The sequence below is a fragment of the Brassica rapa genome, chromosome A02 (assembly GCF_000309985.2).
Source record: "Brassica rapa cultivar Chiifu-401-42 chromosome A02, CAAS_Brap_v3.01, whole genome shotgun sequence".
NCBI lineage: Eukaryota > Viridiplantae > Streptophyta > Magnoliopsida > Brassicales > Brassicaceae > Brassica > Brassica rapa.
Genome location: NC_024796.2, coordinates 16,239,214 through 16,252,188, shown reverse-complemented (window position 1 = coordinate 16,252,188; position 12,975 = coordinate 16,239,214). Strand labels below are relative to the sequence as shown.

Below are 12,975 nucleotides of genomic sequence, written 5' to 3'. Positions count from 1 at the left end.
TTGGATGAAACTAAATATACCCTTCTAAGATTCCTTTTTGGAAACATCTTTGTAATGTTTATCTGAGAAATCTAGATTAAAAATCCATTAACAAATATATATGTATCGTGTAGCTTATGTTCAACATATATTGATCTAAAACAGATATCCAAAACCATCTATCGATGATCTTTATATCTAGCGCAGGTAATATTAGATATTTTTGAAGTACTTATATATAACATAAATGTGTATAAGCTTTCACATATTTAAATATTATATGTCCTTAAAATTAACAAAGAATATAGTAAAATCACTTATATATATTGTTATGAATCTGTGCATTTTTATTCTCCGAAAATTTGAACAAACCAGCACATTTAATACTCAAGTATTGCTTGCACAAATTTATTCCCGAACTAATTATTGACTACACAAAATTGGGTTTGAAATAGTCAATCGTTAAAAACTGAACGAAAATCGTTAAGTTTTTGTTTACATTTTAACAGTTGACTATTTCAATCTAATTTTGCAAGTGAACAATTAATTCGGAAATAATTTTGCGCAAGCAAGTATTTCAAAGTTAAGTAAATTATGTTAAATTATGTTATTCGTTTAATGAAAGGGTTAATTTCGTATTAAAAAAGAGGTATTTTTGAACAAATTTATAGACCCAAAAATACAAGTGAAAAAATTCATTCCTAAATATGGCCCAATTAGCCAATTTTCCTCAACAACCATTATTGTTTTGCATCTCATAAACATATATATACACTCTATAAATGTTGAACACGGCGAGGCAATAGTTTAATCAGATCTTAAATATTTCCCAGAGACTGAGAACAACGACAACCAATAAAACATGTAATCAACAACAACCAGAAACGACACTTTGTCTTTTTTTTTCTTCATCTTGGTGATGCTTCACTTCCATCTTGCTTTATCACAGAACACAAAACTTGTCTTGAGATGTAACTTTCAAGCTCCTTAGATACTTCAGTTAGCTTCAAGTCAAAGTTACTCCTGTATTTTTGTTTGGGGGATGGTACAGTGGTAGAAGAAGAGCCTGAGAACCTTCTTCGTGGGCTAGAGAACTTCGCTGGTGAGACATGAAGTTTAACTGCTTCAGGTATTGATGGTTGTAACACACTGTTGTTATTGTCTGGATCTAACAAAAGTCCAAACTTCGTCTCTAGTGGAAGTGGCTTAAGTGAATCTTCTCCGGACTCGGAAACCGGTTTAGTCTTCCTCAGTCTCTCCCTTGCTTTCTCAGCTGCTTGTAGCGCCTTTTCACTGCTTAGAGTGATCAGTTTCCATGGGTTTATGGTTACATGAAAGCCCGGTTTCTTGTTGATCAGCGTGGAAGAAGGTGAACGCCCATCTCCTTCTACTTTTATGGATAGTCTCTTCTGATGATTCTGCCAATTAAAAAAAAAACACAGAATATAATCTTTGAAAATGTGCCAACAAAAGAAGCACAAAAGAGTTATGATCTCTTCGGTTATATTCACCTCATTAGTTTTACTGCACATGAACTTGGAGATTAATGTTTGTCTTGGTCTTTCAGGTGAATCAAAATCTGAGCTTTCATCTGAAGATGAATCCAATTCATCAAAAGGGTCCACTTCTGTAAACTGATTCTCCTCCCTCATTGCTAATATATAGTCATATGTTCTCATCCCCTGGCAAGTATTTGAGCACTAAAATGTCAAAAGAAAGAAAACTACAAACAGAATCATTCTGCTAGCTAGGAAACTGTAAGAGTTAACCTTTCTTATGAGAACCACATGGAAGAGGAAAAGCTGTCCCATAGCTGCCGAGCCATAGGCCGTTAACAAAACCAACATAACCTGTTAAAAAAATATAAACTTGATAAGCATAAAGAAGCTGAATTAGCTTTAATGAGAGAGAAGCACATGTATAAAGAAAGAAACTATACAGATATTGTAGCAAGAACCCATCTAGGGAACTCTACATGTAGCCTTCTCTTCAATTCGGTTTCGACCCCTTTCTTGTCCACAAAACATCTGACAAATACGGCAACAGCTGTTCCCCCTTCAATCATTAGCTGTTGCAACAACAAAAAAGCCAGTCAATATCATAAACGTCAAGTAGTTGAAAAGAGAGAGAGGCAATACACACACACCATGAGCAAGACGAAAACCATCAGGAGTATGAAAGTGGTGTAATTCCTTTTCCCAACGCAGTTGTTAAGCCACTAATTTACACAAAAGAGAACTTTTATATATATCAGTGGTGACAAGAGTATTATCAAGAAAAAAAAGAAAAGAAACATACACTGCAATGGTGATCAAACCCTTCAACACACCGGTTACATGTCCTGCAGTGCTTACTGCTGCGTTTAACCTAGAAGAACAATCAATATAAAGCATTAGCCCCTCTCACATACATAACGTCAATATACACACACATTACGTTACCTCTAAATCACAAAGTGAGCAATAAGAGATATCATCTTCCTCCTCTTTAGGGTCAGGTGTAACAGCGTCATCTTTCATGACAAGTGGAAACGGAAGAAGCGGTTCAAGCTGCACGCTGCTTTTCCACGGATCCAAATACGTCCGTCTTATAAAGTTCCTCAAGATCTTCCTCTCTAGCCTCCTGAAGAACCTCACAACGACTTGGCTCAAAACTACCTTCACTCTCAGCTTCATCAGCACTCCTTTCGATTTCGCCCTTCTCCTCTTCTTAGCACTAGTCTTATCCGTAGGATCAATCGCCGTGCACCTAACGAACAGAGCTATAACCGAACCCGCCTTCAAAACAACAAAAACCCTCAATCACTTTCGAGATTCTATTACAACAAAACAACTTTCTTTTTTTAACTTACCACAAAAGAGAAGAGCGAGAGAAGCGTGATGATAGCTATTCGATTCCCGAGGAAGAAGCCGAGGAAGACATAGAAAGATGCGACCAGAGCACTAAAGATAACAGCTCCTACGATCTGCACCAAAGCTCAAAAAAGATATTCAGCTCGATAGATCAAGAAGAAAGAGATTGATTGATCTCTAAACCTGTAATGTGTGAAAGGGTCTTTGCCAGCCATGGCGCCGTCTCGTCATGGTAGATCTTAGCCGCAAGCTAATAGATCTTACTACTCCACACCTTCACGAGCTTATAGATATGAACAAGACAAAAAGACTTTTGTAATAATTAATTAAATTTAATAGTTTTTGTCTTCTCAGGATGATCATGATGATACCACCCAACGGTCGGGTTTTCGAAATTTGAAGTAACGCTCGGATCTTTACTTTTAGCGATTGGACGGCTGTTGTTAATTGGGCCTTTTAACATGACTGTTTCAGTTTGGCCCATTTATGTTTTGAAACGATATTAGGCTTCTGTAGAATCCAAATAATCCAAGTGCAATAGCGGATAGGGGCAGACACGATATCCGAAATCTCATTCGAACCCGATCCGAAAAATCCGAAAGGAAATCCAAACCGAAGTAACAGAATATCCGAATATGTATTTAGGAAAGATTGGATATCCGAACCCGAACGGGTAATATCCGAACCCGAATGAATATCCGAAAATAACCTATAACTAACCTTATATTTCTAGTTTACATCTCTCATTTTATATAAAATATTTATATTTATACTACACATATTTTAAGTTCATATGATATACATACAATTACGGAAAACATGATTTGCTGTTCACCTAAAATACATGTCAATTTTTTTATTTCAAGAATTAACAAAAAGTTACATCCAAATTTAAAAACAATAACTAAATTAATATCTTTGTAGTTTCAAAAAGTTATGTCCAAATCTATTAACCATTTAATATATTAAAAATAAAAAATTAGTTAAGTGAAAGTTATATTTTTAAATACAAGAAATTTGAGAAATAAAAATTTAATTTTGTTTTTTTTTCAAAATCTAAATATCCAAACCCTATCCGAAATAACCGAACCAGAACTAAAAATATCCGAACCCGGCTCGAAATACAAAAATAGCCGAATGGATTCTACACCTCTATACCGAAATACCCGACCGAACCCGAACCCAAACGTGTTTGTTTTCGTCAAAGAGACGTCTCTGTTTGATTCTGTTTTGGTGTGTGGGATCCGGACTTTGCCAAATGTTAGTAAGGATTATGAAGTTTGTGTCTACGGGTTCTCGAATTTTGGTTGAGTCCTTTTGGCTCTTTCGGGATTACATGATGCAGTTGTGGTGTGTGAATGATACATGGTCACGATTACGGCGGCAAATTATATTCGCGACTCTAGTTCCACTATTGCTGCAATGGTTTTTGGGTCAAACTGAGATGTACTCGACATGTAGTACCATTACTCAGGCCATCCACTTATTCAACAAAAGAAAGGATGGTGATGATAGATTATGGAGTGCAATGATCCCAGGATATGCACATTACGGAAACACTGACAGAGAAAATGAAACATTTGATAAAATGCAGAGAGCCAAGGTGACACTTAATGAAGTCACTTTCCTTGGTCTTTTATCTGCTTTTTCACATGTTGCCTTGTGGCACCGAGGCAGAAGACGGTGCGTTATTCTGGCTTATCAAGGCTCTTTATTATTCTTTGATGAAGATTTCAAGACTGGAATGTAGAATCAAGGCTGTTGTTATGAAGAATAATATGTTATTGATGGATTGTATCAGAGTTATGGAAAGGTCGACACTGGTAGAGACTAATTGATATCATATAGTCATTCTTTCAGGACTAGTATTAGACCCAATGGGTTTTACTAGTACGATCAAGGAACCGCCTCACGATACAGAAAGGCTGAAGTATAGTATTGGAGAAAAATGGTATTTGAAGATATACAACTACGAATACACATACTCGTTAGCGAATAAAACGTTCTGGTCAAGAACGCATCGTGAATGTTATTTCTTTGTACATTTTCAGCATATGGCTCACATATCTGCTTGTGTAATAATTTACGTTCTATAGTTCTGTATGACTTCAACTTTGTAATTTTGATACGGGGATGATTGGTTGGGGCTGTAGATGCTCTGGACAGCCAAAATTTAGTCTACAGCTATATATCTCAACCAATCAAGCTTTGCTTTCCTTAAAAAAATCACAGCAAAAAATTCTCTGCAAAATCAAAATATGGCTGTAAAGAGCTTTATTTCCAGAGCAAAAAATTAGTGCTTTAGAAATCTACAGCAAGAAAAGCTACAGCAAATAAATCTACAGATTAAATTCTACAGCAAAAAATATAAAGCTACAGCACTTACCAATCATCCCCATAAAATATAATTCAATAAAATTTCAGTCGAAAAAAATAAAATAAAGGTGATTATTAACCATTTTAATTAATCGCCAAAATAGAAAGCATTACAAGAGTAAAGGGACTATAGTGCAATCCGTAGTAAAATATAATTCTTAAATTAACTAAAAAAGATAAACGGAACCCCTGAATTGTTTCTTCTCCCAGCCGCCGCTGTGCCGAATAGCCGTCGCGTTGTACCGCCACAATAGCTCGTAGATGGCTTACAGAGGAGGACGAGGAAGAGGAAGAGGTGGGTTTGGTGGGTTTGGCGTTGAGTATGCAAAGGCAGAACCTTTTGTTATTTTCCCTGTAAGTTCAAAACCTTATGCTTTGATTCATCTCCTCTCCTCTCCTTTCATCTTATGATTCAAGGGCTGAACCTTCTGTTGCAGGACATTACCTTACCTGACCGTAAATCAATCTCAGACGATACCCAATTACTTAAGAACTTCAATTTTTTTGAGAGGTTCTGGAAAAGTTCGCCTTACCACTTAGGCGATGGTGTTTCAAAGAAAGGTATCTTCTTACTACAAAACAAAAAAAAAACAACTCTCTTAGATTAGATAGCAGTTTGTAATCTTAAGAGGTTTGGTCTTTTTTTTTTTTTTGGTTATTCAGAGAGTGAGAGTTTAGACATTGAGAGGTTCTCAGACACGTTGAAGCCAAAGAAGAAGAAGTCTAATGAGCGGGGATCTTTCTATGACTATCTTGTTCTTAGACCTGATAACTTCCCAAAAGAACTTCTTGGAGGTTTGAAACTAATCTTCTTCTTTTTTAGTTTAGATTCTTCTTGTAAGTTTACTGTTTGATCATTTGCAATCTTTTCAGATACTAGGAGAGAACGGCCTGTGAAGAGAGCAAGATGGACTCAGGACGCAGGTAACTTTGTTGTCTTTATTAGCTTCAACAATGTTTTACACATAAAGAAAGAAACTCAAAGTTTATGTCTGTTTTTGTAGATCTGCAGAAGTTGGAGGCCTTGGAGAAGCTTGAAGCAAAGCTTAAGGTATAACAAACACAGTTTACAGTTCAACAAGTCCTTGATTGTTCGTTTTTTTTGGTTTATAGGCTGAAGGCAAGGAAGAGAATGAAGAAGGAGAAGGTGATGAAGAAGTTGAGGAATCTGAGGGAGAAGATTCTGAAAATGGAGATTATGATCAGGTTCTTCTTATTCTTTTGCAACTAATTGGTGAAATGATGTCAACTCTTCTGGCTCTGAAGTTTAGTTAAAGTTTCTTCTTCTTTTATGTTTTCTTTTTGTAGAATAAAGACTTTGATGATGATGACGACGATTATAACGAGCCGGAGGATAACGATAGTAAGCATATATCTCATCTTTACACTCTGAAGATCATACACTTGCAAACTTAGAGAAATGATTCTAACTAACTTTGTGTCTCTCTTTTCTTGTCAACAGATGAAGACGTATATATTTAAAGCTTCTTCTTATTTGTCTTCCCAAAAAAGGATCAAGTTTTGAGAACAAGAGATAGTTAAAACTCAATTATTGCTTCATACAAATCACCTTCAAACCCTCTTAGAATAATACTACTCCTTCCGTTTTTTAATATAAGTCGTTTTAAGGTTATGCACGTAGATTAAGAAAATCATTTATTTCTTACATTTTCGAAACAAAAACATCATTAATTATTTATTTAACCATAATTCAACCAATAGAAAAATAGAAGATATATTATCATTAGTCAGACAACATTAATTATTAATAAATGTTACATAGAAAACCAAAAACGACATATAATTTGGAACAAAAAAATTTTTCTAAAACGACTTATATTGAAAAACAGAGGAAGTATAATCTACCAATTGTTCCTTTCCTTCAGTTTTTTTTGTTGCTTTTTAATATATCGTCAGCCTCAATAAAAATTGTTGAAGGATTAGTTTTGTTTCCACTTCAAATCACAACAGAAACTAAAATAGTCGTTAAAAAAACCAGAAAAATTACAGACTCTAGGTAGGTCCTAATAAAAGAGCTCTACTGCTTTGGACCTTTGTTTTCGTCAAACAACTCTGCCTTTCACCTTAGTCGAATAAAACAATTGGTTTGGTTTGGTTTTGTATAGTACATCAACCAATCCGCAACAGTACAAAACGCGTTAGGTTAGGTGTCTTTTGGTGCAGATTCTTCGGAATTGTCAAGTCTCTCACTTCTCATTACTCTGATCTTAATAATCAAAGGAGAAACAAATGATCAGAATCCGAACCTACAAACCAAATGACATCGTATATGTTAAATTCAGTTATTTTCCTTTGATATTTTGGATGGGTTCACAAGGTAAAAGATGACCACAAAATATGTTATTAATTATGAACTTTAATGCTGTTCTTTTAGACTTACCTAGTTGTTGATTTGTCTTTTCATGTTTCGTGCGTTCCTTACAACATGAAATGGAAACAAGCAGCATGAGGTTCTTCTTACGAATGTTGCTATATTGGAGTCAACAAGCAGCGATGTCGGGCTTGCGAATCAACATAGCAAAGTCCAGAGTCTTTGCAGCGGGACGAGGGAAGTCGGTCCTTGAGGGTGCAACAAAAGGCTCAGGTCTCTCCATCTCTGCTCTACCTATTAAGTACCTTGGTCTCCCTTTCACCACTAAAATAATGGCTAGAACCGACTACGAACCTCTCATAACAAAGATTAGGAACCGGCTCCTGTCTTGGACGAGTAAGGCCCTATCTTATGCGAGACGTTTAATTTTCATAAAGTCAGTCATCGCAAGCACTACAAACTTCTGGTACACAGCTTTCTGTCTTCCGCAGAGCTGCATTGATGAGATTGAAAGCATGTGTTCTGCTTTTCTTTGGAATGGATCACCAAACATAACGTCAAAGGCCGAAATTGCGTGGGATGATGTGTGTACTCCTTATGAAGAGGGAGGATTGGGAATTCGTCGTATCCAGGAGGTGAGTACAGTTTTCTCGCTGGAACTTATTTGGCGCTTATTTGCGCAAACAAAGTCTTTTTGGGTCATCTGGGTAAAGAGGAACTTACTGCATGATGAGACGCTATGGGATGCAAAGGACACATGGCTTGGTTCTTGGGCATGGCTGAAGTTTCTGAGGTTTCAGTCCTTGGCAAAAGAGTTCTTACGGATGGACGTTAAAGATGGTTGTACTATGCGGTTCTGGTCAGATATGTGGTTCCCTGAGGGCAGGCTGATTGAGATCACTGGTGAATTTGGCACACAGATGCTGGGCATCAAAAAGGATTTGAGAATCTGCGAAGTTCTTAGGGATGATGAATGGAAGTTCTGCAGTTGTCGTGATAGACTGATCCAAAGCTTGGTGGCTGAGATACATGCGTTCCAGTTAAAGCTTACTGATGGAAGAGATGAAGTGTTATGGAAGCGGGGTAATGGAGAGTATGGTACCAAATTTGTTTCATCTAAAACTTGGCATCAAATCAGGCAGCGCAAGGAGAAGGTTCAGTGGAGTAAGATTTTTTGGTTCCCTCAAGGGGTTCCTCGCTATGCATTCATCACTTGGCTTGCGATCAGAGATAGACTCTCTACGGGTCATCGATCAAGCAAATGGGGCAGCCGCAACACTGTCTCTACTGTGGTGAGCCGGATGAGACTAGAGACCATCTCATTTTTGCATGTCCTTATACATTCACACTTTGGCTGAAGATGGTAGGTAGCCTGTTTGAGGCTGATCCAGACCCAGGCTGGAACACCACACAGTCTCACGTGATGACGAGATCCTACGATCGCCTCACTTTTATCCTCCTGCGACTAGTTTTGCAAGTTACAGTATACTATATCTGGCGCGAGCGCAATGAAAGAAAGCACCATACAAGTAGTAAAACATTCGACCAGCTTGCAAAGGTGATCAACAAGACAGTACGAGATCAGATCACTTCTACCAAGTATCCCACCAACCCGAGACTACATGGACTGATGAATAGATGGTTTGCTGCTCATATTTAATAGTCTAAAAGTTCCATTAGATTTCAGTTTATGAACTCTTTATAGCTGTACATATATTCTTTGAGTTGATCAATAAATTTAATATTTCATTAAAAAAAATTGTTCTAGGTTCAGTCGTGTTTAAAACCTTCACATTTCGTTTTGCATATTTCAAAAATATAGGTCCTCCTGTTTGATTATAGTGTAGCTTTTACAATTGTTGTAAATAGATGGTTGACCATCTCTGTAATGACCCAATTTCTGGCCCAACGAATTTAGCCTGCCAAGGCCCAAGTGAGACCGACGAGAATAAATGATTGTATCGAACTGGTTTTGTTTTTGGACAATTCTCTTTATTTTCTATTTCATACTTTCGATTTTATGTTATTAACGATAATTGCGAATAAGACTTTATTGTATTATAGTTGACTTTATAATGATGTGGAAATTTGTTAAATATATATAAGCCATCTTTTATAATATCAGTGGAGATTTCTGGAGACTATTATTTATTATATTATTTTGGAAAAACGCGGGAACTCGGTTTAATTTGATATTTTACTGTAACTAACACGCCATTCTCGAGAGTCAAAATACTGGGATGGTAATTTGTTGGGACTCAGTTTTAATCGGTTTTAGATGATTTTCAAAATATTTATGGGGATTTGGGTATTTAAAAATAAAAATAAATAACACCTTTGTTTTCGGTATTACTCCTTTAAGCGTTGGTATCCGGGGTTCGGCAGAAGTTAACCTATTTGCTTTCCTTTCAGATGCCGTCAAAGAGAAGAGCCACCGTATTCAGACCGCCAGAGATGCTAGAGAGGCTGTAGATGAGCATGTGCAGCACGTGGTTTCGCAGCCCGCAGCTCCAATGATTGATCAGGATGCCTTGAGGCAGATGGTACATGATGCAGCTAGACATGCCGTGCATGAGGCGGTCCAACAGATTGCCCAGGAGGCAGCTAGGCAAGCTACCCAGGAGGGCATCCGATAGATGGCTGCAGTTCAACAAGGTCAACAGTATCCGCAAGTTCCCATTAAGTCGGTTCCATGAGTTTTTCAGTCTCCCCCACCGCCACCAGTTTTCCCAATGCAATCGCCAGAGTGTGATGAGCATTTGGGGGGGGGGGGGGGGGGTACAGTGGATGCTACAGTTGCTCATGATTGAAAGGATACACTGATTCAATGCCTGAAAACTATCAAGTGCTTTGATGTTATTCTGGATAGCACAAAGGAATGGAATCATCAACATGATCATGGAGAGCTTGTAGCTGTTGAAGAACCTACAACTGAAGAGTGTTTGAGCCGAAATAAAGTGGCTATCATCATAGACACTTTGATCTACAAGCAAGCTACTCTACATTCAAGCTGATCATCATCTAGGTAAGTAGCTTGTGTGTACTCTTTTTTTCCTTGATTGGTTTTGTCCCACTGGGTTTTCAAATCAAGGTTTTTAATGAGGCCACAAGTTGCTTCTCTTACCTCCTAGATGATTGATCTCGGTCTGTCCACATGGAGACCTTATGTTATGTAATATTTCTAAGTTTTATGTTATGTTTTTATTTTCGAAAAATCTAGTCAAGTGTGTGTGTTTCCAAGAGGAGCTTATGTCTTTATTCCTCTTGTATTTACGAGATGATGTGCATGTATATAGGCTTCTCTCTATTTATATGTTTCGAAATCTAGAAAAGAAAGTAACCCATGTTTTATTCAAAACCATTGTTTTCTCTCTTCTTGCCTTGTCGAGATTGTGATGTCTAGTGTGTAATATCCAGTCTGCTGGTGCGTAATATCCATCATCTAAGCGCTTTAGTTTGGTGTGTAATATCCGATCTATTGCCTAGGAGTATCAAGAGACCTTTCCGCAGCCTCTTGTGTCACCATTCGATCCACTGCTTTTGTGAAACTTGAGTCTTTTGATTCGTTTCTGCAAAGGATTATCCCATACTATCCAAAGAGCATCCTAGGAGCGCGTCATGCTCACTATGGCTCTGCCTTAATATCATTAAACTATATATGCATGGAGATGCAACATTATGGTGGGATGGAGTACGATCGATTCATCATGGGCGGCAAGCTGATATATGAAGATTTTCTCCATACGTTCGACAAGAAGTATTTTCCCAGGGAAGCTTTGCATCAGATGAAGAATGCTTTTGAGCATTTGAGGCAGGGTACTAGGACAGTAAGGAAGTACGGGCTGGAGTTTAGCTTACTCTGCAGGTTTTCCGGTAGTGCTATAGATGAGGAGGATTTGATCATGAAGTTCTTAGATGGGATGCATGCGGAACTTTGCGGCAGATGCAGCATGGTCTCTTACGCAAGCTTAGAGGATCTGGTGGAGAAGGTCGTTAAGGATACATGTATGGCCGAGGAGCTAAGTTCCTCAAGGTAATTCAGCCTAAGACATGATGGACTTCAGGGTCAGAGAGGAGGACTTGGTATCAATCAAACGTCAAGTGTAATACTTGTGTAAGGATGCGGCATAAAAGTAGGAGTTTTTGGAGTAGGCCATTAGGTGCCCAGGTTGCAGCACCAGTCGCGGCAGAAGCACCAGTATAGGCAGCTAGGAACTGCTATGGTTGTAACTAGTCGGGTCATATCTTCAGAGATTTCCCAAGGAGGGCAACATGGCACTTCCATCACCACTCAAGCGTCTAGCCACCGCTACACGTGTGTTTGCGGTAGGAGATCCTCAGAGAGCTAAGCCGTTAGTGGGTATGCATTTTTATCATACTCATTAGTGTTTGAGTATTTCGGTTTCATGGTTATCATGTCTGGTTAGTAAAACTCGTGTATGATTGGTTTTGGTTAGGGTGAGTCAGCTCACAATTATTTGACACATGAGCTTCTCACAACTTTTTGAGTCCGCATTTGGCCAAGTCTTGGTCCTTTCAGGGTGTTTTCGAACCAAAGGTTAAGCAGATTCAGACTGGTGGCACAAAGAGATTGGGAGAATATGAGATTCATCTCGATCTACCAGTTATGTGATCTCACTCAAATTACCCTAAGGAGTGAATTACTCTCTCAAATAAGAGGTTCAGTTGTAGTACTTAGGGATCGAATCCACGAGGATCTAGAAAATATAATAAATCTAATCAGAGTGATTAAGCTAGGTTGATTATGATTAAATGTAAAAAGCAGGTTTGTGAGCAAGGCAGTTGCTCGATTGATTTGATTGGGTTTTTGGTGCTTTAGATGAAATAGCTAGACTTAAGGTTTCTATTCAGGTAATCAGGATTATAATCCTACAGATGTCTAACAAGTTATATGCATGATATTATAGAGCTCAAACACTTATAAACAAACCGATCGGCGTTCGCTTTCTAGGTTTGTCTATTGACCATATATAAGTGTCGACCGATGATTCTAGAGGAATATCAATCGATTCATTTGTTGTACCGTCGATCAATTATTCTATAGGAATATTGATCGATGCGTTCTTAGTCAAGCTTTACGTGCCGGTTGAATTATGCTCACTAGACTTCCTAGATCACCTTTCGCCTTACTCTAGCAATCCTAGCTCAATTATGACGGATTCAAGGTGAAATGCAAGTGATGACTTGAGTCTAAAACTCCTAGGGCAAGTTCTAGCTAGCTAAACTAGAAACATGCATTAATGACAATCCTAATGATGAATATCACAACTTAGCAATATATAGTTGGGGCTATCCCTCATATTTAAACCCTAAACCTAACAATAGAATTACTCAAACATGGCTAAGCAATTTATAACATCAATTAGGTATAAAAATTATATAGATAAATAGATAGATATTAATGGAGTTCCAATC

The 12,975-nt window shown here is 37.7% G+C and overlaps 2 protein-coding genes across 3 annotated transcripts; one reads left to right on the top strand and one right to left on the bottom strand.

Moving 5' to 3' along the window:
• Positions 1 to 633: 633 nt before the first annotated feature.
• LOC103853346 (protein S-acyltransferase 18) lies at positions 634 to 3,875 on the bottom strand. Its single transcript, XM_009130274.3, has 9 exons — positions 3,015 to 3,875; positions 2,831 to 2,944; positions 2,421 to 2,756; positions 2,278 to 2,346; positions 2,126 to 2,197; positions 1,919 to 2,047; positions 1,749 to 1,829; positions 1,491 to 1,661; positions 634 to 1,397 (listed from the first exon to the last, which is right to left on the bottom strand). The coding sequence occupies exons 1-9, from the start codon at positions 3,060 to 3,062 to the stop codon at positions 888 to 890; spliced, it is 1,530 nt and encodes a 509-aa protein (XP_009128522.1). The 5' UTR covers positions 3,063 to 3,875; the 3' UTR covers positions 634 to 887.
• Positions 3,876 to 5,296: 1,421 nt separating this feature from the next.
• LOC103853345 (DNA-directed RNA polymerase III subunit rpc31) lies at positions 5,297 to 7,150 on the top strand. Of its 2 annotated transcripts, XR_004455410.1 has the most exons (9): positions 5,297 to 5,561; positions 5,645 to 5,768; positions 5,871 to 6,002; positions 6,081 to 6,131; positions 6,212 to 6,258; positions 6,321 to 6,413; positions 6,516 to 6,570; positions 6,670 to 6,798; positions 7,064 to 7,150. XR_004455410.1 is itself a non-coding variant. In XM_009130273.2 (8 exons), the coding sequence occupies exons 1-8, from the start codon at positions 5,469 to 5,471 to the stop codon at positions 6,687 to 6,689; spliced, it is 615 nt and encodes a 204-aa protein (XP_009128521.1). In that variant the 5' UTR covers positions 5,297 to 5,468; the 3' UTR covers positions 6,690 to 6,840. The 2 variants fall into 2 exon arrangements, 1 of the variants encoding a protein (XP_009128521.1); XM_009130273.2 differs by lacking the exon at positions 7,064 to 7,150 and having other exon boundaries at positions 6,670 to 6,840.
• Positions 7,151 to 12,975: the final 5,825 nt, after the last annotated feature.

Coding starts and splice junctions, on each gene's coding strand:
- LOC103853346 (XM_009130274.3), bottom strand. CDS start 3,062: ATGACGAGACGGCGCCATGGCTGGCAAAGACCCTTTCACACATTACAG. Junction 2,347..2,420: donor GCTCACTTTGTGATTTAGAG/GTAACGTAATGT, acceptor TTGTTCTTCTAG/GTTAAACGCAGCAGTAAGCA. Junction 1,662..1,748: donor ATGTGGTTCTCATAAGAAAG/GTTAACTCTTAC, acceptor AATACTTGCCAG/GGGATGAGAACATATGACTA.
- LOC103853345 (XM_009130273.2), top strand. CDS start 5,469: ATGGCTTACAGAGGAGGACGAGGAAGAGGAAGAGGTGGGTTTGGTGGG. Junction 5,562..5,644: donor AACCTTTTGTTATTTTCCCT/GTAAGTTCAAAA, acceptor CTTCTGTTGCAG/GACATTACCTTACCTGACCG. Junction 6,132..6,211: donor AAGATGGACTCAGGACGCAG/GTAACTTTGTTG, acceptor CTGTTTTTGTAG/ATCTGCAGAAGTTGGAGGCC.